The sequence below is a fragment of the Tubulanus polymorphus genome, chromosome 2, assembly GCF_964204645.1.
Source record: "Tubulanus polymorphus chromosome 2, tnTubPoly1.2, whole genome shotgun sequence".
Taxonomy (NCBI): domain Eukaryota; kingdom Metazoa; phylum Nemertea; class Palaeonemertea; order Tubulaniformes; family Tubulanidae; genus Tubulanus; species Tubulanus polymorphus.
The window spans coordinates 18548360-18575422 of NC_134026.1; the positions used below are offsets into that span (position 1 = coordinate 18548360).

The window sequence follows — 27063 nt, forward strand, 5'->3', positions numbered from 1 at the left end:
AAACAGACCAAGCAATAAAACATCAAGGGGTACCGTGGACCACAGAAATTCTAAACAGTTCAGAGTAAAAACAAATTATGTAACTAAGTGAAGTGGACTGAAGAGGGTGGCGATAACTGAGTGACACATAGTGACATTAACCCAAATCTAATAAAGAATTGATGTGTCTGGATAATAATTGGTTATGTGGAGAAAAACCAGTATTTAAATTAGTAGATAAATTGGATTTCGAAAGTTTACATGTAAGGGCTGATTCCACTATGTGTCTCTTATAAATATCTTAATTTACAAGGATAAATAAGTTTCGAATTCTGAAAGTCAAATTGGTGATTGGTTGTAAAGACATGATTTGCTATTCCACTCTCAGGCTTTTGGTTTCGGATATCTATTTTGTGTTCTTTAATACGCTGGCTAAGATTACGTCCCGTTTCGCCGATGTACATCATATTATAATCTTTACATGGTATCTTATAGACCCCGGACTCAATTAGCTCACTGTTGGGTTTATTTTTGGTTAAAACATCAGTGAGTTTGTTATTATACTGAAAGACTAATCTAGTGTCGATGGTGCTTAGTGTGGATTTAAAGCGTTCCAAAGTAGGTAAATACGGGATTATAATATTCTTTTGAGCTCTGCGTTTTGTGGTCAGGTCATTACGTCCAAAGTGAGAAATTCGGGCTTTGAAATAAGCTTTGTTCAAAATTTTGTCTGGATAGGCTAGTTTCTTGAGAGCAGTTCTTATATGTTTGATTTCTTTATCTAAAAACATTTGATCACAAATATACGTAGAGCTCGAAGAAATAATCCTTGGGCTATTCCAATTTTGATGTTCAAATGAGTAAATGAGAAAAAATGAAGATAAGCTTCAGCATTAGTCGGTTTCCTATATACAGAGAATTTCAAATTTGTTTTGAAATTATGAATGAGTACATCGAGAAACGGGATGCAATTATTTTCTTCCCACTCAAAAGTGAAGTTCAAAGTAGGATATAAAGAATCTGAATTCTAATTTGAAGTACATAACAGTGTATCATAAAAATAGTTATTGCTGTCACAGAACTAGACGTTTTTTAAAAACTATCATATTGGTTGACCTACGTATTGATCTAGGCATTGGTAGCTTCCTAAGTTTCATGGGTTTTATTTTCTTAAGGGCAATAGTGGATCGATTTTCAGTTCAGGCAAACTCAATGCTTGCATGCGGTAAATCCATTGAATAATGAATTTCCTTAAAATCCAACTGTTCTGAATACAATACTTTAATCAAAGTCTCACGCGAGTAGATAGAAAGGATGCTTGTATGGTAAAACAATCCGTCGATTCGACAGCAGTAACTGATCTGATGAACTCGTATTATACTTTCCATCGGGTAAGATGCCTCCGATGTTGTTGCGGCTGCTCACTGCAGCATCTTTCCATTTGCTGACGATGCCTCAAAACCTATGAAATAGTTTATGAATGATATGTTACTAAATAACTTTGAACTAAGCGGCACCTTAGTCCGAATTTGTAAATATTCTCACCTATTGGACATGATACCCCTTTTTTCAAGATGCAATATTGTTCCTTTGGCAACGTGTACTTAACTGTCTCGTAATATGTGATTGTCTTGACACAAAAAGAACTGTTCACAGAAGCTCTCGTGATGGCACCGTACCAATTAGGCCCTACTGTTCAAGCTGGCGTCCCATTTGTTCACATGGGATGGGGCGTCTTGAAACCTCCAGCCGAGTTTCCATTCGTCTTTCTTTGATGGGCACGGCCCACCAATTGCCGGTAGAGCGTAGGCCTACATGCCTCATGGCCACTTAACCATGAATTTCATTTTCGGATCATAAAAATTGAATGATCTCGTTAGATATGTAAAAGGGGGTCGTAGGTTTAATAAAACCTATATATGATATACTAAACCTAAGACCCATAAACAGCTAAGACCCCCAAATATCTCGGCCTAAGTAGCCTACACAGAAAATGAATTAGAGTCGGGTCTTACGTTTTGTTTATGAGTCTTAGGTTTGGTGTGACACCCGAATTTTTATACATTTTTAAATAAAACAAATCTATGTTTATGTTTTTACAGTCGCCATTATCGATGTTTGTTAATGAAGGGCAGTTCAATGACATAGGGTGTCGGACTACACACTACCGACTTTGATAAAACGAATGAGTCGATTTTTCTCTAAAAATTTTTTTCAGGGCCATTCTACGGGAAAAGGTCACCCAAAAAATTTTGGCCCTACTCTTAGGGGGACACTTGATTTTTTAGGGCTGGGTCCGAACCCCAGGGACACCCTACAGTAGATCCGCCCCTGTTGTTGTTGCCACGTTAGGACGAAAAATAGCGCGATAAAACGAAAATTACCGCGTTAAAACGAGAAAAAGTCGCTTTAATCCGCGAAAAAACGAACTTTTTCGTTTTATTGCCACGTTAAAACGAAAAATGGCGCGATAAAACGAAAAATTAACGCAATGAAAATGATTTCGTTACAAAGTACAAATGCCGTTTTCTCAATTTTTCGTTTTAATGCGGCAATAAAACGAAAAAGTTCGTATTATCGCGCATTAAAACGACTTTTTCTCGTTTTATCGCGCAATAAAACGACTTATACCGGTATTATATCTCGTGCGTACAGTTTGGCACAATAAAGTATTGAATTGAATTGTGGATACGTATCAGTATGGCGCCCGTTCCAATCAGTGACGAAGTAAAACAAGTAATTCAGATCTTTGTGGATATTCTCCTGCCAACTGAACCTATGAAACTATTATATCGAAAATTTCAAAAAGTGTGTGATAGTTGCTGCACCTTTTCTACTTGTAATTCATCTGTTATTGATATAGCCAATATAAAGGACAGATCGTTTTCGCTTGCTGCTAGTGGTAGTGCTGATGATAATAACACCCGTGTGTCATTTGGAATGTTTTTCAACTCTCTTTTTCGGCCTGGGATTGAAGCTTTAAAAAGGGTGAAGGATTCTGGTCATTATGACTCGGAAACACAACCTGAAATTGACCAACTTGTGAAATATATTACAGAAAACAAGATAGCAAGTTATTGCTATAAGACAGGCGATGCCAAAAAAAGTGGTAGGCCTACCGGTAAGTAATACACTAAGATTTAATGTCTATTTCAACCTGACTGACTTGAGAGCATTCCCGGTGGCCTAGCTCAGTCAGTTTTGGTAGTACATAGGCCTACCTAATAGAAGTCTTATTAGGAACAGAATGCATTGGCAGCTGACCTAAAATATGGTTTTTTAATCCACTTTAAACTGTATTGAAGGATATCCAAAAATCTGCATTGAGAGGGGTTCCTGAGAGAAAAGAGGCTCCATGATTTGAAAGTTTAACAATTTGTCACCATGCCTTCCAAATTCTGAAGTTTGGTACGTAGGCATGAAAACATACCTGTTGTTCCTCGTGCAAATGAATCAATCCACTAAAATCACTTGTCTTCGTTTGCAATGCGTAGTTTATTCTTCTTTAAAATGAAACGTCACGATTGACTGCAAGTCAAACAAAAATAAAGCATTTACTAAAGATTGCATTAGGTGCTGCCATCTATGGACATCATAAGGCACTAAAAATCAAAATCAAAACTTTAAGAAAGGCTCTAAAGGCAAACTCAAACGCTTAGTACGAAATATAACTACTCAGAAAAAATTGCAAATGTTAAAGATAATATATGTGAGTCGTAAAACGTCTTACCAAAACATATGACCATCTAAAAACTTCTAAAAGATGTACACTAAAAACTAAAAGAAACAATTGATCCAAATTGCCACGAAGCAAAAAACCTCACCACTCCCGCACACCAGGTGGCGCCACACCACCACCCAGGCCAAACACTAAAACAAGGGAAGTATTTGCCGCAACACACCAGCCCCCCAATAGGGCAAGGCCCTATGACATCCTTACATAACCGGTCAAATGCTTCGACGACTCCAAACATACAGCATATAATGACTTATTTCACTAAACACAACCATATGAACGCAACTCAAACACTAAAAAACCTCCCTAAAGGGGGTAGAAACCTTGCATCGATTATACTAAACTCGATCATTACATAACTACTAAAATACAATATAGACTACATGTATAAAAAATTTAAAAAAACAGTGCACTTGTTTTAATAGGTAGCCTAGAGCAAATCGATTGTCCTAAAATGCGAGTTATTGCACCAACATAGTTAAAATAACAGATTAAATGCCAGGTACGATCGCGCAAAGTCATTTTGACCGAACTTGAAGCAGCGCAATATATTCTTCACACCATCTTTTCCAGAACAACGATGCCAAGTATTGAACCTGACGCCACCTACGCTTCGCATACCAATCTTCTTTCGAGAAGACGCCGGTCGGGAAATCAGATTTCAGATTCATGAGCAGAAGATGATTTGGAGTGATGGGTCTCGGATCGTTAGGGTTGTTCATGTCCAGGTCGTACAGCGGACGATTGTTGAGTATCGACTCCGCTTCGCAAAAAACTGTTCAGGGCTTTCGATTGCCCGCGCAACAAGTGGAACAGAATTTTGCGTACCAATCTGATCAATCTTTCCTAGATGCCGCCGAAATGTGAGGCTAGCGGAGGGTTGAAACTCCACTCGAAATGCTTTTCGAGGCAAAACTGTGATATCTTATCCAGACTCTCCAACGCACGCTTCATGTCGGCACTGGCACCGACTAGGTTGGTGCCGTTATGAGACCGCATTTTTTCAATTGCCCCACGCCTAGCTATAAAACGCCTTATAGCGATGATACATGAATCCGTATCTAACGAATTCGCTACTTCCAGGTGAACAGCCCTGCTGGCCATACACGTAAAAACGACGCCATAGCGCTTCGCAACGTTGCGCCCAGCTTTTACATCAAAGGGGCCGAAGTAATCCACGCCGGTGTTTGAGAACGGTGGTTTGTCGGCCGCTAAACGCTCTTTCGGTTAGTCGGCCATCTTTTATTCGACCTTATCGCCACGATATTTCCGGCAATTGACGCACTTTGCTATTATCGATTTGATTAGACCGGCGCAATGAGTAATCCAGAACCTTTGCCTCACATATCGCAGGATATAATTCTTGCCCATGTGCCCTACAGCTCTGTGCGCATTTTTCCAATATGAGCAACGATATGCGGGAGGTTTTTGATAATACAATTTGGTGTTTCTGGTCGAAAGGCACTATTGCGCGTTCAAGACGACCACCGACCCGAATCACGTCATCGTTCAGGTATACGTCGAGAACTTGCAGCTGGCTAGCTCGTTTCACCCGTGCATCGGTTTTCAGCTGCTCGTGCTCGGAGCTGAAGGTCTTCCGCTGCGAATGCTTTACTAGGAGCAGCTCTGCCTCCTCTATGACGGATCGATTTAGGAACGCGGTTGTCGCTCCGGCGGGTTTCGTCAGGCCAAGTTTTCTTTCCTCGGCCGACTTACGGAGTCTTTTCGCAAACAGTAGGAACCATGCTTCAGACGCCACCAATCGGAGTAATGGTAAATGAGCTTATCAATAGGCTGCGTAATACGAACGACCGAAGTAGCAGCGACGGGTCTTTTTAATTCACTACTGTCGACTAGACTTCGATCCACGATGTTGAGCGGCCAATCCGATTGGTCTTTGATAAGGAATTCTGGTCCGTTAAACCAGATCTCATCCTTTACTGGGGACTTGCTTGGTTGCAAACCTTTTGAGACGAAGTTTGCTGGATTGAGCTTTGTGTCGATGTATCGCCACTGAGAAACTTGACTGCCGTCTCTTATAACGTTTACTCGGTTGGCCACGAATGTTTGGTATCTTGCCGTATCGTTTGCGATATATCTTAGGACACTCTTGCTCTCGGTCCAGTAAAAGACTTCGTCGAACTCAATATCTAGTTCTCTGGCTACCATACTGTGCAGGCAAACTGCAACGGTGAGCTCCATGCGTGCAGTGAGCTCCATGCGTGCAGTGAGCTCCATGCGTGGTATGGTTGTCTTCTTCAGAGGCGCAACCCTAGATTTCGAGATTACCAAGCTACACGTGACGTTGCCGGACGGGTCAGCCACTCGCGAATAACAAACAACGCCATACTCAGTTTTACTTGCGTCGGTGAAGTTGGTACTTTAGCGCATCTGATCGTTGAGGGGCGAGGCATCGTGGAATTGAGACTAGTTCCAAGGGGGGTAATTCCGTCGGCCCAGGCTTCGAATCGCCTTTGTTTGTCTCGGGTGATGGCTTCGTCCCATCCGATGCTGTCTCTGCACAATTCTTGCAGCAGGATTTTGGCTGGTAGAATATACGGCGACACTAGCCCTAAGGAGTCGTAAACCGAACTAACGACTGACAAAATACCCCGACGAGTGGCAGGTTTGTTTCGATCCAAGCTAATGTTAAATGTAAGGCTGTCGTTTTCGACGTCCCAGGTGACGCCTAGGGCGCGCTCTGTTGGCAGTCGATTATTGTCCAAGTCTAAATTGACGCTTGGTGACCATTCTTCGTGTGAGAACGATTTCATGACGACGCGACTATTACTTATTATTTTGTGAAGGTGGAAACCGCCTTCCTGACATATGTATATAATGTCTCCCAGGTTGCGGATGGCTTCTTCGGTATTGAGAGACTTCTGGCAGTCATCTACGTAGAACGAACGCTTAATTCCTTCAACAGCTTCGGGTCTTCTTTCGACGTCTCCATTCTCGGCGGTACGACTTAAGGCTAGATTAGCGCATGTAGACGATGAGACACTGCCGAAAAGGTGTACTTTCATGCGGTAACAGGTGGGTTCAGAATTGAGGTCTCCGTCTTTCCACCACAGGCACCTAAGATAATCTGCGTCTTCTTTAGGCACTAAGACTTGGTGGAATATTGCCTTGATGTCCGCTGTGACTGCTACTCGATTTTGCCTGAATCTGTGGAGAACACCGACGAGGGCATTAGTCAAATCAGGTCACTGCATGAGTGCAACATTTAGAGAAACTCCATGGTACTTCGCCGTGCAATCGAAAACCATTCTTATCTTGTTCTTCTTTGGGTGATACACCCCGTGGTGCGGTAGGTACCAAACGTCTGTCTCTTTGTTTAATTCGCAATCAGGCACGATTTATCCTTTTTCGATAACTGACTGCATGAAAGTCATGTAATCCTCTCGGAACTTCGTGTCAGCGTAAAGCCTTCTCTTTAGGCTATTCAAACGAATCATGGCCATCGACTTGTTGCACGGCAACTTCACGTCCTTCAGAAGCAGAGGTATCTCATAATGGCCGTTCACTAGCTCGACTTTGCCACTTATCTTATCCATAAAGGCTTTGTCCTCTTGCGACCACTGCTTCTTGTCTTCAATTATTCTTTCTGGAAAGTCGTGATTGAACATTTCTTTCAGGCGACTATCGATTTCGCGCAACTGCTGGTTAGCCGATATCGAACTCATCATGTGAGCCTGATCCATGGACTGACGTGTTTTTCTGACGATTCCCCAGGTGATCCAGCCGAGTTTAGTATTGACCGCTTAAGGTCCGCCGCTGGGGCCGGTGATCGATTGGACTGGCAGGAACGCGTCGGGAACATTGCTTCAACAACGACTGGTTTTCGGATCTTGGCTGGTGGGCTGATGCCTTCAAGGTGTGGCCAACTTCTGATTTCCTCCTCTGTGACCATGTATTCTTCTGTCACTGGTATTTTACTGATAGAGAACTTAGGTGGGAGTCTTATCGAGTCGTGGTTTTCTGCAAATGACATTTCATTTTCATTGCTGTTTTCATCAGACGATGGACAGCTCAGGAGTGAATTTAATGTCTGAGACAGAAAGTAAGGGGCCGTGCATAAAGTATGTACGCTTGACTTCCGGGTATTTTTAACCCCCCCTCCCCCCTTGTACGCTCATCGTACGTTTTTTTATAACCCCCCTTGCGTACATACTTATAGGGGTAACCCCCCCCCCCCCCCCCCCCAGTAAAACAGAATTTTCAGGAATAATGGTTTAAAGAAGGCAAAATCCACCCTGATTCAACAGAGTTCCTGCTGACGTTGATCAACGATCTTTCATGGCGACGAAATGAAAGACTGAAAGTGGGGAATTCCCGAGATCCAAATATAATATATTGAATGCAACAAACCCAGGGAGACCGGTTTCGCAATTAAGGCAGTGTTTGCTATACATTAAAGGAAGACAGGTTTACCCACAGAGATATGTTTCGTGCACAAAGTACGTACTATTAATATTAACCCTCCCCCCTTGGAAAGTATGTACGTTTTTAGCTGACCCCTCCCCTCCCCTTGTACGCTTTTGTACGGATTTTAAGAACACCCCACCCCCCCTACGGACGTACGTACTTTATGCACGGCCCCTAATCAATAATAACATTAATAGTACCAGTACTTGAATCCTTGCAAATCAAAGAATAATCACTCAACGCCTTAACGGCCGTTTAAAAAAAAATTATACCAATCGCAATTGTAAAATAAAAAATGAGGTAGAACCTAAGTTAAAATTCTGGTCATTTCTAAAATGTTATTGATTATTATTACTAATTTTTAGTCAGTGCGGAACGTTTAGTTTTCCAACAATAATGAGGGGTGGTAGGTAGTCATGCAATTCAAGTCATCATTTATTACACGTTACTTCCGTGTTGTTGAAAATCTCGCGAGTCCTAGACTAAACCCCAATGAACAATGTGATCTGTGTGCTGGCCACCAAAATGCACACAGATCACACTACACTACCCATTACACACTCCAGTACCCACCGCTTTCATATATCCATCAAAATATTTAGTGGCTTTCTTCCTGGATGCGGAAATTTGTGTAAAGATACACCATCCTTATGTGTGTTAGAACACCCGTACACGACACATTTTTTAACCATCGTAAACTCGAAAAAATAACGCAGAGAAACAAACGCATTGCATGTAATTTTCATTTACTTCCGGGTTTGTGTTGCCAACCTCTGACGTCATCTCATCACGCTCCGCAAGGGCCAGGATTTGGTAGCCAGGAGCCATCTGTGAACGCCAGGGTCGTGTCTGCTCTGTTGACCTCAGTAAGTTGGCGTATAATGTCTCTAGCCAGCGTTACATGGTTTGAGTCTCTTGACTTGGAGGAGCTGAGAGCCATCCAATAGCCAGGTTTGGGCAGAGTGTGATGTAGCACACCAGGTACGAAATCCGGTTCAGGTTGAATATTTGCGACGCATTTTTTCTTGACGCAATAACTGATGTGTGAGAGCCAAGCCATGGCTCATTGGAGATAGATACACCTGGCAGGCTATACAGCTAGATAGTTGGCTTTTCATGGGATCTGAGTAGGCCTTAGCGTGGATTTTAGCCATATCATTAATGAGCAGCTGGGGGAAACAGAGGTCAAGGGGAAGAATCCCTGATGCTACTTCCATGACATCCAGGTTGGCTGTCGCTGGGACACCCAGACACAGAGCAAGTGCTTTTTTCTGAACGTTTAAAAGGGGCTTGAGTTGGTGAATTGGAACGTTTGACCATGTAGAGCGCCCATATTCCATAATCGGTCTTACCATTGCTTTATAAAGGCTTAGAAGGACTGAGGTGGAGGCGTCTGCAATTGATCTGACCTCTCTAATGGCTTTGAGGGCCCTGTTTGCCTTGCTGCAGTTATTTCGATGTGGTGTGAAAAGGACAGCTGTTTGTCAAAGTAGATTCCAAGCGAGCGAGGTTTACTGTTGTGGGGAATGTTCACTCCATCAATACTGATTTGGGGAATGACACTTAGACTCTTCGGAGAGAAAATGGCAAATTCCGATTTTGGTAGGCTAAGGGAAGCTCTCCATTTCCAGCACCAGTTCTTGACAAGCTCGATATCTCCGGAAATGGTTGAGATGACCGACGATAGGTCATTTCCGGAAAGCCACATGCTGCTGTCACCAGCGAATTTAAATTTTTCCGAGTCTACCCCATCAAGCATGTCCCTTACGTACAGGTTGAATAGCAAGGGAGCTAGCACGCTCCCTCGCGGGAGACCGACCGTTGATTCGATTGGATGACCTTCATACTCGTTGACTCCGCACACCACCTTCCTGTCACGAAGGAAGTCAGCTATCCAAATTTTGAAGAGTAGACCGTCACGCCACACAGAGTCGTAAGTCCAGGAAGACAGCCACTGTCACCTGCCCTGCGTGGAAGGCATATTTGATGTCTTGACATAAACGCATGGTATCGAAAGTAGTGGAGTGGTGCTTCCTGAAACCCTCTTGTTCTGGGTCTAGGAGACGTGTGTGTACAGACGGTGTAGGATTATTCTTTCCAGAAGTTTGACGACAGCACTAGTTAAACTAATCGGTCTGTAAGAGTTCGGGGAGTAGTAGGTAGGTTTGCCCGGTTTTCTGATGAAATTTGCCCTTGCGATCTTCCATTGGTGTGGGACTGAGCCGCTGGACCATGACATGTTGAAAATCTCTAGAAGGGCTGCCCTAAAAATAGGACCCGAGTTGATGAGCATCTCGGGGGTGACACCGTCAGGTCCAGGGGCCTTCTTTTCCTTGAGAAGATTGATTGCCGTGTCAAGCTCACTTATGGATATTTCATCGTTCAGGATTGATTGAGTTTGCTCAGAGGCATTAGAGCGTGATTGTAGTTTGACTTGAGCTTAAATTTCCTGCTTTAATAAATCGTCATACCATTTGGACTCAGCGCTTTCTTTAAAGAAGGTGTCCTGTAGGAGTGCACATTTGTTATCTTCTTTGAAGATAGGGTTACCCTGGCCATCCAGGAGGGGTAAGACCACGCCTTACTTCTGCCTGTTGGTTAGTTTCTGAAATGAGGACCACATACCTCCTGGGTTAGACCGTTCATTGAGTTCAAGCCACCCGGAATGCTCTCAAGTCAGGTTGAAATAGACATTAGGCAGTAATCTATTTGTGGGATTTTTGGGACTATTTCATGCCTTCCTCAGCAAATTTATTTTTACTGAGACTGCTGTCTGAATCACAGCAGGGGCTCCAGGACGGAACGGGGGTTCCCCCGGCTCTTTTCTGACCAAGTGCCCTTTTGAAAATCACGTGTGAAAAATTCCACCCGACATTGATCTATGACGAAAATCCCCAGTACTTCTTAAAGCAATTATATGCACAAAAATTGCATAAAAATGTGCCTGATTTTTCAAAATGCCGGTACGTTCTCCACAAGTAGTAAAGCAGGCCTACCCTTGTAAAAGCCTATGAAGTGAATCCCCCCTTTTGATCAGCCTCGATCAGCCCTGGGGCTGGTATCAGAGTTTCAGTAGAGGCCTACCGGTACCTAATTGGTGGTATGCTTTTATAGGCCTAATGGATGGGCTACCATCCCTGTACAAAGATTATAAAAGTGTAAAAATGATTATCTGTTAATCAAATGTCATACATTGTTGACAATGGATTAACAGATTATCATTTTTACAAGCCCTGTAGTCTGAATAAACCCTTACTTTTATTACCATTTTACACTGATTGCTAAAAAGTGTTGGTGACTGAATTTTGAATGTTTTTTTATTATTTCTAGCATGAAAATGTAGGCCCTTTTTATAAACCCTCATTCTTAAGTGTTGTGTTAAGCTTAGCGTACATCGATAAAATGACTGGAAACAACTAGTCTCTATTGAGCGAGTACCACGCGCACATCGAAAATCTAGTAAAAACCAGCAACTGCATGGCTCATGCCGGTCGCTTGTTGCGCGTGGCTCTAGAGGGGCTTGAGGGAACATTTGCGATTGCCGATGATATTATCGTGGCCCAGGCCTTGAAGTTGGGAAAATCAGACCTGTAGCAAAAACATTTCAAAATGCTCTGGGTTGAGCATTTTACCAAAGACCATCAGCTTTTTAGAATCCCAATTTGCCTCCGTAATCTTAAAAGCCCATGGCAAAAATTGTGACACATATATATATATTACATGTATTTACAGTAAGGGATACATTATGGATCAGTCACTCTGAATTGGTAAGTAAGTCATCACATCACATTAATCGTACATACATTCAGAGTCACTATTATATGACTGAGAGTCTAAATCTAAATCCTGTTTATAATTTCGCGCACCATATGGACGAATATTGGGCTGCCTCTCGCGACAGCCCGAAACCAACCGCTGTTTGACGACTGGTGTTGCATCAAATTCCTCAATGGGAACTCTTGGCCAAAATTCGTACTAACGATTCCATGATTTCAGGGGCAAGGCAATGCCGCCAGTCTTCCAGATTACACTTTGTTACGGAAAAGCGGTATAGTCGATATCATTCTTATCAACCGGAGAATATTTGTATATTTCTGTGAGATACTAGGATACATTATATACATTCGAATACAAGGCTAGGAATTTGTCGAATAAACACTATAATCCGTGTAAACTGTAGATAAATGAAGAAATCCCACACTTCGAATTTGAAATTATACGATCAAATTTATTATAATGAAACCACAACGTTTCAGCTGTTGACTAACAGCCATCATCAGGTGGAATGACCAGAAAAACAAGTAACAAAGCATATAAACTCACAGGATCTAAAATAGAAGCAGTGTGTCAAAACTAAAGATAAACAGACCAAGCAATAAAACATCAAGGGGTACCGTGGAAACCACAGCAATTCTAAACAGTTCAGAGTAAAAACAAATTATGTAACTAAGTGAAGTGGACTGAAGAGGGTGGCGATAACAGAGTGACACATAGTGACATTAACCCAAATCTAATAAAGAATTGATGTAGTAAATTGGATTTCGAAAGTTTACATATAAGGGCTGATTCCACTATGTGTCTCTTATGAATATCTTTACAAGGATAAATTAGTTTCGAATACTGAAAGTCAAATTGGTGATTGGTTGTAAAGACATGATTCGCTATTCCACTCTCAGGCTTTTGGTTGCGGATATCTATTTTGTGTTCTTTAATACCCTGACTGAGATTACGTCCCGTTTCGCCGATGTACATTATATTACAGTCTTTACATGGTATCTTATAGACCCCGGACTCAATTAGCTCACTGTTGGGTTTATTTTTGGTTAAAACATTAGTGAGTTTGTAATTATACTGAAAGACTAATCTAGTGTCGATGGTGCTTAATGTGGATTTAAAGCGTTCCAAAGTAGGTAAATACGGGATTATAATATTCTTTTGAGCTCTGCGTTTTGTGGTCAGGTCATTACGTCCAAAGTGAGAAATTCGGGCTTTGAAATAAGCTTTGTTCAAAATTTTGTCTGGATAGGCTAGTTTCTTGAGAGCAGTTCTTATATGTTTGATTTCTTTATCTAAAAACATTTGATCACAAATACGTAGAGCTCGAAGAAATATTCCTTGGGCTATTCCAATTTTGATGTTCAAAGGAGTAAATGAGAAAAAATGAAGATAAGCTTCAGCGTTAGTCGGTTTTCTATATACAGAGAATTTCAAATTTGTTTTGAAATTATGAATGAGTACATCGAGAAACGGGATGCAATTATTTTCTTCCCACTCAAAAGTGAAATTCAAAGTAGGATATAAAGAGTTCAAATAATGTAAGAATCCATTCACATTAAAATCGGGGGAAACTAAAAGAATATCATCAACGTAACGTCGCCAAATTTTGGGTCTACTTTCAGTGTAAAGAGGAAGAATTTCACTTTCGACATGTTCCAAAAATAAACCAGCAAGAACAGGGGAAAGTGGGTTACCCATAGCCATACCAAAAATCTGTTCAAAAAAGTTAGAACCAAATTGAAAATATAAGTTTTTTGTACAAAGTTCAATTAAGTCCAAAAGACAATCACCCGGTATATCAAAATGAAAATCTAAAGTAGGTAACTTTTTCCTAAGAAAGTCCAAAGTAGGTTCTAAAGGAACATAAGTGAATAAGCTAGCAACATCAAAAGATATATATTTATCATGCCCAGGAATAACATTTTTTAAACATTCCTATAAGTCCTGGTTATGGCGTAAATGGGCATTCGAAAATGAGCCAAGAACCGGTGAAAGAGTTTTAGCCAAATATTTAGATAGTCTATAGGATGGTGAATCACAATTGGAGATGATCAGTTAGGGACCGTACCAGGCTTGGCATAACTGTTTAGAATTGCTGTGGTTTCCACGGTACCCCTTGATGTTTTTTTGCTTGGTCTGTTTATCTTTAGTTTTGACACACTGCTTCCATTTTAGATCCTGTGAGTTTATATGCTTATTGCATCTCTTAATCACACGGCCAATTTGCTGGTCTACAATGATCGTTGCTTGCAGTAGCTCATCTTCATCCATAAAATTAGCAAATCTGCTTTTCTTACAATCGAGTCTACGATTTTCCGCCTGTCAATTTCAAGATTATTGACCAGCTCTATGTTTTCTTTTATTTGCCTGTGTTTTCTTTGATTTGCGGATTCTGTTGATAAAGACATGCGAGATGATCACCATCAGTGACATTAAACGATTCTATTTCACTAATCAATATATCAATTTCTATTCGCACACACGATATCGATTTCTCGTTACTTTGCATTGATATTGAAAGAACAGAGAGTTTTGTTGCTATATCCAGATACACGCCACAGTACAGTTTGAACATTTCTGAAGCTATGTGCTTCAAATACCCCTTGACCTTAGCCACATCATCTGATTTGATATCCGATCGTTCTCCTGAGGCCATGTCATTCATGTGATCGATTTTGACGCTTAGATTACGTAACATGGCTTTGACGCCGTGACTTTGTGATCATTCCATCTTGTCCCGGATGACTTGGGCGGTTTTAAAACTGTCAAGCCTTGTACGGTCCCTAGGTCCTTCAGTTCACGCAATCGCTTTGCTGAATTTTTGTTGAAATAATTCATTCGCATCAACATTTCATCAATAACCTGCAAGTAAATCATAACAAAAAGAAATTTTACTGATTTTTTCTATCAAATAAAGTACCGGTGGCTGAGCTACATAGTAAAATACTTACTTTTGAGAAGTATGTTGATTTGAAGAAAGCATCTTTCAAAGCCATTTCAAGCTTATGAGCTACACAGTGAATACCAATAACCCATGGATGGTCAGCCTGTACTTTGGTTATTATGCCATTTCTACATCCAAAATTGACAGCTGCTCCATTAGCTGCAATGGAAACTAAACTATTTGTATCCAAGTTAAGTTCTGCACATTTACTCATAATTGCATCATGAATAGTACTTGCATATTTCACATGACAAAAACTGAAATAGACATAAAGAAACGAAATTATGAAATAAAGTAAATTAATTTGTTGCAGCAGTTGCTGTTTCAACGATAGGCTTTTTGATGTTTTCCTCCTTCAAATATTTGCCTTTTCAGATATGAAATTCTGACATTGTTTTGTAACTAATATAGAAATATTAACGCTTACAGCAAGTTTTACCAGCTCTAATTACCCATACCCATTTTAGTTTGCATGTTTATTTATTAGCTGTATTTTCTACTCATTATTATTATATGTATTGTTTTTATTATTTATACTTATTATAACTATTATCTCGATCATAACCTTAGTTTATATTTTGAGTTTTGTTAATAATCATTTGTAGCCAATATTTCTAGTATGTCTTTTATATACATATGAATTTGCTAATAATGTACTATTACTGTACCTCAGTGAATTCTATACTGTAAATCTTTATTTGAAAATTAAATTCTACATTAAAAGAAACAAGAAAATTAATTTTAGAAAATTATTTGACGCCTGCGAAAAAAATGTATAATTTCTGGGCTAAGCTAATGTGGAATTGCAAATTTGAAATCGAAGTTTTAAGAAATTTGGGGAATGATGAGATTTTGCGATTGGGTAGATGATACAGCGGGTCTTCGACTCTAGTAGTGGTTTAAATTTTTTTATTGAAAATTCTCAATAATTGATCGCGAACTTGCGACCGACTTCATTTACTTATGCCTCTAAGCTGGTCTGCAACTTCATTGCCTCCATGGTTGAAGAACGAGCTCTTCTGATGTCTGCTTCATCATGACTTCGAGCATATCGTGTGGCCTAGCCAGCCGGCCCAGGCCACGGGTTTGGCTGTCACTCGATATCCTAGAGTCTTGAGTCTGGGTGGGTTGAAGTAGACATTGTCATTTAAAATAACATGCTTATGTTGTTCTGTATGAATTACCCGTGTGTCATGTATGTTGTATTAATTTATTTTAAAATTTGTATTTATTGAATTTGGGAATTTTATCCAGAAATTTCAATGTAATAAGGATCAATAAAGAATTGAATTGAATTGTCACCTAATACACATGCCATCAGAGGACGCGGAGCCGTATATGATAGCTATGCTATTATAAATTGCTTATCTCACGAAACCTGCATACTCCTAATATCAAACATATTTTCTAAAACGTTTGAATATTGAAATTATATGTTTACACATTTTCATATTGACCGCTTGTAGCCGCTGATGAAATTCACGCCGGCCCTACACACATCGTATATAGCTTCGTCATTCCACCGGCATGCACACGTCAGGGTCTGACTTTTATATCAGACTTCCAAATCGTGTATACATCCGCCATTTAACCGAATAATCCGATTTACTTATCATTTCTATTTATGCCTGCCGCTTCTGATATAATCATACATCCTTTACTATTACAATACGTCTTCTAATGATATTCAATGCAATATAACATTTCGACGTTCAAATATAGGTCATTATATAATCACAGGAAGCCATTCTACATCTATGTCAATAATATTTTGCCAGATAGCTTATTTGTGTACACATAGACCTGTGACGTTTTGCACATCGATTTACGGCTGTCGTTTGTAAAATGACGCTGAATGGTTAACATTGTTTAGGTTTCATAATGGTAACGTTTTATAAGGCGTCAAAAAATTCCGACATTGTTTATTATTCCGATAGCTAATGCCGACTTCGACACCAAATTTATGTACTTGTTGGATAAGTGGTTCGAATGATGTGAACGGAAATTCCAAATATGCCACAGTGTACGCAAGTTTAATTAATTTTTTTTTTTGACGCTCGAATGCGATTGCATCTATGTTCGTGATTGATTTGACGATTGTTCGTTCACTTAATCTCGTTGTATCCTCTGCCTCTTTTTTTGCCGTGATTGCTTTTGGTGACCGGCACTCTTCTCGTGTTTAACTGCATTGTTTTTTTTTTCACGATGGAGGTTCCCTCAATGTAGTTACCATTACTAGCCAACAATTGTTTCTGACTGACATTCAATTTGGATTGAGCTCCCTCCTAAAAATCACACCAAATTCTCTCAACAAATTTGCGGTTTGCGGAATATCCAATATAATCAAGTTTCCACTTAACAACCGCAGACGTTTTGACCAAATTTTTACGGTTTTTGACCACCACTGGAACTAAAATTGTCATTTCCGGAGCAGCTGAAGATTCATTCGTCGAAGATGAAAGCGTCGGAGGTTCTATCGTCAAATTCACTGTATTTTGCTGATCTCCTGTTGTTTTAGACAATACCAAGAAATTTGACATGTTACTCCATTGATTCGAGTAAATTTTTCGTTTTTTGTGGATGGCAAAGCCATGGTGATGTGCTGAATATAACGAGTTCAGTAATGCTAATGTTGTGACGAAATAATGAGATATATACAGTCTTGTCCAGATTGACAAACTATTCTTACTTAGGGGTAGAATAAAAGGAATAAAAGAGTTACAACTAAAAACTAATTAACCCTTTGGAACCTGGATTATTTTACAACAATACACTGAGCAGGACTGAATTAATTTTGGGTAAAACAAAGGAAACAAGTATTTACCAAGCCTTGAAACTCATAAACCAGTGGAGTTAGAGCTTCACTGTAAATGGTAGGTTAGTAGTACTCATTTCAAGCTTTCTTTTGATATATAGCATTTAGTAATTATCAAAATTTTTTAGGGGTAAAAAGCCTGTTTTTCAATTAAAATGCGCATTTTTTGACAAATTTCGCTAGAATTCATAATTTTTTTTCTAGAAAAGCACATGAGGTATTCATAACTGTTTTATGTTTAGAAATAATTGAAATAAATACCGTAAAGGTAAAAAATTTATTCAACAGAAGGTTAATGTTCACACGTTTTCATCATGTACGCGAGTTCTGAAAACTTTCATATTGTTCTGAAAAACTTTCATATTGTTCATGCCTGTAACTTTCCATATCAAATTAATTAATTTGTATAAGGTTGTCCTACCTTACTGCTGCTGTAGTTGTTGTTGTTGTTCAAATATATCTCGAAACACAGCGTGACGCACAACGGAATGTGCGGCATACATGATTTGCACTGAAAGTGCAATTGTCGCCGGTGAATATATTTGTTGTCGTCTCAGAGTGTGCAAACTACACAGTCAGGTCTACCAGCTATCTTTTCAATAAAATGACGCTCACTCAGCCTGAATGGCAAATCAACATTCATGACGCGACGACCTGGAGTATGCGACCCACGTTGGTAATTTACAAGTAACTGATGGCAAATCTTTAGATGAAAATCTTGGTTTGTCAAACATTTTTCTGGATTTGTTGACTTGTACATAATATACGCATTTGATGTTGCTGTTATAAGCAAATGGAGAAAAATTTTTTCCACCATTTCATGCTTCTGTGCATAATTGCATAATACGAGTTATACTGATCAGACTTATCCACACCACCCATGTTTCTGTTGTAGTCCTCAACCACATTCGGTTTACGAATTTCACGATAACCGTCTTCACTGTCACGTCCCCATATTCTTTTTCGAGTAACGCCTGAATTACTGATGCTAGATAACATGCACCCAGGCCTTTTCTCGAACCAGCCAATAGCAAGGAAATCGTCTGTATTATGCAACATAAACAATGGCGATAGTGCTTCCAGTACAGGTTTTCTTGTTGATTTCTTGAACTTTGCGAGCATGATAGGATTTCCTTGCCTATTCGATTTCACAGTGCCACAAAATCCAATATTACGATGCTTCAGTTGTGAAACTAATGCAGCACTAGTGAAAAAATTGTCACAAAATATACGCTGACCAGTTTCTACATTTTGACTGAGCTGAATAACTACACTCGGCCCCAGATTTACAGTTCGCTCCTCTCTTGCACCTCGATATAAATTCCATTCATGAACAAAACTGGATGATGAACTAGCAAGTACCCATCCTTTCAGTCCCCATTTTGTTGTGTTGGCTTATTTCGTTAGTATTGTTTTAGTATTGTTCTGCCCTTGAAGGCAACCATAGCCTCATCAACTGAGATATTGCGCTCCATGTAAAAAGCGTCTTGCCATGCTGCAACCAGTTTTTCTACGAAAGCTTGGATTTTATAAGCAGGATCATAACCTTGCTGGCCTCGCGGTATCATATGCTCATTGTCAACTACGTGCAGGAATCATAGAATCATGAGAAAGCGATCACGACTCATAATATTACGGAAACCTTTCATTTCGATAAGTGGGTCTGTTGACCAGTGTAGTTATTAGTTGGCTCTAGGTGTAATGGACATAATAATGAAACAACACAGAAAAGCGTTTAGGCCTATCTCTTCTGGACTCACATCTTTCCAGGCTTCAATAGTAGATTCCTTTACTAGGTTTGAGTCTACACACTGACGATAATAACGATTTGTTTCGGGAAATCCGGAAATGCGTGCCGGAAAAAGTCAATAGGCATTTTTTCAGTAGTGTCGAATTTAAACATGCCAGGTGCAACACAATTATAGTCTGGAAGCCAATCAGGAACAATATGATGCCCATCATCTTCAGTCCTGTTTAGATCTGGAACTCGACTCAACAACTACCGGGGCAGCAGCACGACGCCCTCTGCCCCTGCCTCCTCCACGGGCCCTTTCACGGATAGCCCAACCTCCTCTGGGTCCGTTTATATTATTAACAGGCAGTGGGCTGGCAATGACACCTCTAGGACCAGGTGTTATGGCACGTCTAGGACCGCGTGTTCTAGGTCTACACAACCTCGCTTCTCCTACCCGTGTTTGAACTCTACCTGGCCTGCTCGGACTTGCATGTGGCTCAGAAGCTGTCGATCTGGCTGGTTGGACCAGCTGTTGAGGGGGTTGGTCCTCATCAGCAGAATCTGAATAATCATAAATGAAATTATTATTAGTATTATTATTATCATCATTTGAATGTTCAGATTGACTAAAATAATTTGGATTACCTGAAATATCACTCCCATCATCATCATCAAGGCCTTGGGCCTGTGATTCATCATGAGAATGGCTCGATTCGTTATCTGATTCTATGTAATCATCATCAGAATCTGGCCCTTATCCGACATCCTCATCTTCTGAGCCTTCGTCGGCAATCAGTTCGAGGATTTCTTCATCTGTCAGAAATTTCCGAGGCATGTTTAGCAAAATAAACAATGCGAAAGACACACGTCTGTTTCCTGGTTGTCAAATCTACGAAACCGCCACCTGCCGATTCAACGCGAATTTCTCGAGAATTTTTAATTATACGCTATGAGTTTGTGTACCGAAATGACTTCATTGGAGAGGTCCAAAGGCGCATACTGCTTGTCGTTACTAAATTTAAAACTTTCATTGTGCTATAGCGGTTACAAGGCGAAACGTCGACCTCTCGCAAATTTGCGAGATCAGTCCATTCGGCGTCATTTCGTTCTCTCGCAAATTTGCGAGAGCTGGTTCCAAAGGGTTAAAACTATTAAAGGTTACCGCTCCGCGATTTTCCAAACATTGCGTGCTTCTAGGTGGCCACATGTAACAACGGATCATCGGATATCCCAGCAGCTAGTTGCAAGGTTTTTTGTTTTCTGGCCTTGGGTATCGAGGATAGTTCCACCATGCGAACCGTCAGTAATTTTGAAGAAGTTAATGAAGGCTCCATTTGAACCTCTTTTACGCGGGGTCATTTGCGTATTTGTCAAAAAAGACTGTTATCTTGCTGTTCTCGGCCCATCATTCTGAGATTCATGCACTTTCAGTTCGACTAGGTCATATTGTCTTCGGGCCAGTGAAGGAATTTGTTTCGCTGCGGCCTGCTTTTGAGTTTTTGGCAAAGAACTAGCGGCCAGGCTCGGTCGGTCGTCAATGGCGAATTGAAGCCCTAGTGAAAAGGCATCCTGTTCTCTTCTATTATTATACTCAAATCTTCACTATGGGTAAATATCACGTCTCGTGCACATTTAAAGTCCTTCACATAAGGATTGCATGCGTTAACTTCATCTGATAATTTATCAATGGTGAGTGAGTTACGGTCACTGCATGTAGACTGATCTGAGATCAAGCTGGTATTTTGTTGGTCTGCTGCGAACCTTCTGTCAATTTGTCTTTGTAGGATCCTGAAATTCTCTTTGATGTCGGTTAGGTAGTCGTCAGCGTCAGTTATAAATTTATCCATGTCACCCTCCTTGACGGTCAGCAAGAGTTGTTGATCCAGATCGGTGAGGCAACAAAAGATTACGATTGAATATCCTTTCGGCCCCAATTCCAAACTCTGATCGCACACCATACACCACCTCACCTAACTTTCTTCACAATATGAACTTCAGGACACTATCTATTAGCTAGCTTATGTTTGCCTTTTAAACCTACATTTCTGATCAATACTCTGTCACCTATCTCAAGAGCGCTACGTTTCACCTTGGAGTAATCATTTCTCCAAGGTTTCACATGCTGATTTGTACCGTGCCTGGTTATATCCAGCATTCACCAAGGCCTTCTCTTGAGCTAGTTTGTATGAGTCGTCAAGCTTTTGTCGGAGGTCTTCCACATATTTTGGGTAAGGCTCATCCTTTCCCGTATGACCTAGATCAAAAATCCTATCAACTGCCAACCTAGGTTGTCAACCAAACATCAGTTCGAATGGTGAAAACCCAGTTGCATCATGTCTCGTACAATTTTATACATGTGTTAAGTACATCGACATACTTTGACCAGTTGTCTTTCTTCGATTCTTCTAAAGTTCCTAACATGCCTAAGAGTGTCCGGTTCATTCTCTCACATTGGCCATTACTTGGCGGGTGCCACGGTCTAGATAGAGAGTTTTTAATGCCTGCTATCTTCTTGAGCTGGACACAGAGCTTACTAGTGAAACAAGCACCTCTGTCTGAATGAAGCCTTCTAGGGAAACTAAAATCCAAGAAGAATTTTTTCCAAGAGTCTCAGCTACACTCTTAGTCGTCTGGTTCTTAGTCACCACTGCACGAGGAAATCTGGTGTAGTGGTGAGTGATGACCAAAACATTTTCTCGACCAGACTGGTCTGGCTCGATTGAAAGGAAATCTATGCATACAAGATCCATAGGTCCAGCTGAATAAAGACCAAGCATAGGAGCAGCACTTGGATCTTTTGCCTTTAGTAGGATGCAGTTCTCACAGGTGGCACAGTAATTTTCGATGTACTGATTCATATTTGGCCAATAAAATCGATCAACAGCAAGGGACATTGTTCTAACCGCACTCAGATGGCCCATGTCATCATGAAGTCCCTTCATGGCAGTTTTCAACAATTTATCGGGAACCACTAATCGTCCAACTCGCTTACCCGACACTACTGATGTTTTATATAAAACACCATCATCAAAATAGAAACTCCCAAAGTTTCTCAGAAGTGTCTTCACCCGCAGATTTTCTGCTCGCCTCTGTCTGGGCTTAGGTGGTCCATTCGAGTCATGCAAAAGATCGATCAATTTTTTAATGTCGGGATCCGACTGCTGTGCATCCATAAGCTCCTGTGATGTCAAGGATTTTATTTCGGAAAATTCAGTCTCCAAATCTACGACATCGTCTAACACCTGCCCATTGGCAGGTAGGCAATGTATTGTGGGGGACGTGCCCTTAGCCAAAATTGCATCGACAATGGCCAATCCTGGGGCACTGGACATCGTTTCTGCCGATGGTTTCACCCGACTTAACATGGACGGTCCGGATCCGTGTTACTATCTTCGACCAGACTGTGGTCGCCTGGATAGCCCATCTGCATCCTGATTCTGTGAGCCTGCCCTATACTCCACATTAAAATCGTACATGGCTAAGTCAGCCAGCCAGTTGCATGGCCAGTTGCATCCAACTTGGCTGTTGTTTGAACATAGGTCAGTGGGTTATTGTCAGTCACCACCTTGATGTTTTTTGATCCATATAAGTAGACGTGGAACTTATGGGTTACCGCCCAATGTAGGGCCAAGAACTCAAGTTTGTGTGCCGGATTGTTCTTTTCACTTTTGGAGAGTGATCGACTCGCAAAAGCTTCCGGTCGGTTAGAACCATTCTCTTTCTGATACAACACTGCACCAACTCGCAGTTCTCAAATATAGTCTCAGTCGTCTTATCTGAACTAGTTGGTTCATGTACTGAAAAATTATGTCCACTCAAACCTACGTCTTTCTCCTTACCACCCTTGTGCCCGATTGGACGTATCCATTGAGGTAAAAATACATCGGCGATGTTACACTCAGGGGTATGGTAATCACTTTGGCTGAGTAATTAGTGACAGGGACCTTAACTCGTTTTTTCTTTCTTCATGCAGTGACTTGTCTACTCTCTACTTGTAAGCCACCCGGTAGGTCGCTTCCATCTGAACAGGAGTCTATCAACGCTGGATAGTTACTCTTTACAGGTGTTGAATGTGACATACAGTCAACGTAAACAGTCTGACCGGGGTTAACTTTCGTACTGTCAAGAGACAGCACTTTACCAACCTTGCCTGTTTCTGGGTCAATGAATTTCTCCATATTTACAATGGAATCCGATATTTAGGGTTTTCTGTTTCTTCACAGAAAACCCTATTGAAATTCGCGTGATTATTAGGGTTTTCTGTTACATCACAGAAAACCCTATTGAGATTCGCGTGTTTCTTATTATTATTATTATTATTATTATTTTTTTTTTTCCACACTTTTTTGTCAAAAGTACATAGACTTTTTTACATTACCGCTGTTGCCGATACAATCTGTCTGATATCATTCAGCTCACTTCGCTCTACAAATACTCCGTGCGAATATTGAAGAATCAACGTTACAAAAGCACTGTCGGGCCGTTTTTCTAAGTCGTCTTTCCGAAATCTATCGCACGTTTCTTGTCACGTCGATTATCAATTCAAGCATAAATTAACAAATTTATTACCCAAAGATTGCACATTCTGTCGCGGTTTTTAAAAACTAATTTTAACAATAGCCCATTTTCCTCATCAAATCATATTACCGATATACAGGAAATTTACTACTTTAGATTTTGAAAGCACTGTCCAGCCGTAAACATCCACGAATCGACGAGTGTCACTACATCGTCGTTCCGGGGATCAGCTGCGAGTTTCTCCTCATCATGAGAATCAAATCGAGTACAAATTAATTTATTACTACCAGTGATTTGGCCACGGGCCTCAAGCAGTTAGTTTAGCAATACCTATTTTTCTTTATCAAATTAACCGTGTATTTACTAAGATAAATCATAAGTGTACCAGGGAGTCGTAGGCCTAAACGAAACACGCCGAAGAGATATAGCAGAGAAAAGCTGTCATGTCGACGAGGTATCAAAATAAAAGAATATATTACTTTATTCGGCCGCAGGCCTCAACCTCTATATCAATACCATCAATACTCTATATTTCTACAGTACATACCGATCATTGTCAAATCCACAAGGTATTTACTAAATACAAGTATATAACACACTCCTATCCGTATGCTGGACTCACACTTGACATTCGGAGTAAGCGTTCGCTGTGGGGGAAAGGAGATCGTTCGCTGTGTCGCTTGAAGTGTTTATCAAGTTTAACGCGACCTTAAGGCTTTAGTATGGTGGCTGATAAGATAAAAAAACACGAATATGCAAATGAGGGCGACATTACGACAAAACTAAAATAACGCGAGATATCAATGATTTTGATTTTGCATTCATTTGATTTTGACTTCATTATTTTGGTTTTGTCACACCGACAATTCAATATTTTGGTTTTATCGCCAGCGACAATTCATTATTTTGGTTTTATCGCTTGCGACAATTCATTAGTTTGGTTTTGTCGCCCGCGATTATTCAATGTTTTTGTTTTGTTGCCCGCGACAATTCAATATTTTGGTTTTATCGCACATGACAATTCATTACATTGGTTTTATCGCCAGCGGCAATTCATTATTTTGGTTTTGTCGCCCGCGACAATTCTTCTTTTTGGTTTTGTTGCCTGCTACAATTCATTATTTTGGTTTTATATTTTGTTTTTGTCGCCAGCCTCAATATTTTTGTTTTATCGCCCGCGACAATTCATTATTTTGGTTTTATCGCCCGCGACAATTCAATATTTTGGTTTTATCGCCCGCGATTATTCATTATTTTGGTTTTGTCACCCGCAACAATTCATTAGTTTGGTTTGGTCGCCCGCGACAATTCAATATTTTGGTTTTATCGCCCACGACAATTCATTACTTTGGTTTTATCTCCAGCAACAATTCATTATTTTTGTTTTGTCGCCCGTGACAATTCTTCTTTTTGGTTTTGTCGCCCGCGACAATTCATTTCTTTGGTTTTATATTTTGTTTTTGTCGCCCGTGACAAATTTTTCTTTTGGTTTTGTCGCCGGAGACAATTCAATATTTTGGTTTTATCGCCCGCGATAATTCATTATTTTGGTTTCATCGCCCGCGACAATTCATTATTTTGGTTTTGTCGCCCGAGACAATTCATTATTTTGGTTTTATCGCCGGCGACAATTCATTATTTTGGTTTTATCGCTTGCGACAATTCATTAGTTTGGTTTTATCGCTCGCGACAATTCATTATTTTGGTTTTGTCGTCTACGACAATTCATTATTTTGGTTTTATCGCCCGCGACGATTCAATATTTTGGTTTTATCGCCCGCGATAATTCATTATTTTGGTTTTATCGCCCGCGACAATTCATTATTTGGTTTTGTCGCCCGAGACAATTCATTATTTTGGTTTTATCGCCCGCGACAATTCATTATTTTGGTTTTATCGCTTGCGACAATTCATTAGTTTGGTTTTGTCGCCCGCGACAATTCATAATTTTGGTTTTGTCGCCCGTGGTTTTGTCGGAACATTAAGTTTTTTGGTCGAACAGTGTGTTAAGGTCGTTTTGGAAATTTACTCGGTCTGGTATATTTTGGATTACTGTGTATGTCATTTGTCAGGACATTAAACAGAAGACGACTTAGGATACTACCTTGCGTGACTCCACTAGTTAGACCGTCTCATTCCAAGATGAGGCGTTCCGTTGATTTCGGTTACAAGTTTCTGTTCAGAGATAACTGCTGAGCCATTTGGGCGACCTATCATTGATACTGTTTCCTAATAGCCTGTTTAGTAATGGCTGATGTTGAGCCTTATCAAATGCTTTGTCGAAATCCACCGTTGAACAGGATTCTAAGACTGTGCAGAAAACCCGTTATCGCTGCTTTGCAGCTATATTTATTTTTTTCCCTTTTCCACACATTTTTTGTTAAAAGTGTAAAGGCTTCCTTACCTTACCGCTGTCGCCGATACAATCCGTATGATATCCTTCAGCTCACTTCAATCTCCAGATACTGCATGGGAATTTTGATAAATCCACGTTATAAAGGCACTGTCGAACCGTAAACATCGGAAATTTGGCTCCGTTCAATTAGTAGCCATGTTGTGTTTTCTTTCCGAAATTTCTCTCTTCTTTATGTGGAAGAGCTATCGAATTATTCCCTCTCTTCTCCACAATCAATTTCAAAGTCAATTTTATGAATTTATTGCTCAGCGAGTCCAATAGTTAACGAGTCCAGCGTTCGCGTGTCTGACAGGTTTACGGGCATTGTTTGTTACCTCTTTAATATTTTTGATTTCTTGTTATTCCGGTTATTTCATTTAAGTATATTGCTGATCAGTTCATGTAACCAAAAGCGTCAATAAACAGATTTTGAATTGATGAAGTTTAAATCAAGGTCGTTGAGTCGCGGAGGGCTACTAGAATTACGGTGCAGAATTACGTTCGTCTAAGAGAAAAAAAAAACGACAGAAAAGTATCAGGTGATTATTGATAGCCTACTACGGTACACACAGTAAGTGACAAACAGTGTTAGGCCTGTGCCGGTTGGTGTGTACTGGGAATAAATATGCTGGTTGGTCAGTTGGTTCGGTTGTGAAGTGTGGAAGCTAAGAAAGCCTACCGGTATTTATTTGTCTATAGGCCTATTATATAGTAGCCAATACCATTTTTTAAGTAC

General features: G+C 40.4%; 1 protein-coding gene across 1 annotated transcript in view; it reads left to right on the plus strand.

Annotated features, from left to right (window-relative positions):
* The first annotated feature begins 2679 nt into the window (after window positions 1-2679).
* Window positions 2680-27063, plus strand: part of LOC141898988 (uncharacterized) — a 34943-nt gene continuing 10559 nt past the window's right edge. The window contains exon 1 of the mRNA XM_074785137.1: window positions 2680-3100. Coding sequence (XP_074641238.1) covers window positions 2680-3100 — 421 coding nt within the window. The remainder of the gene's footprint in view (window positions 3101-27063) is intronic.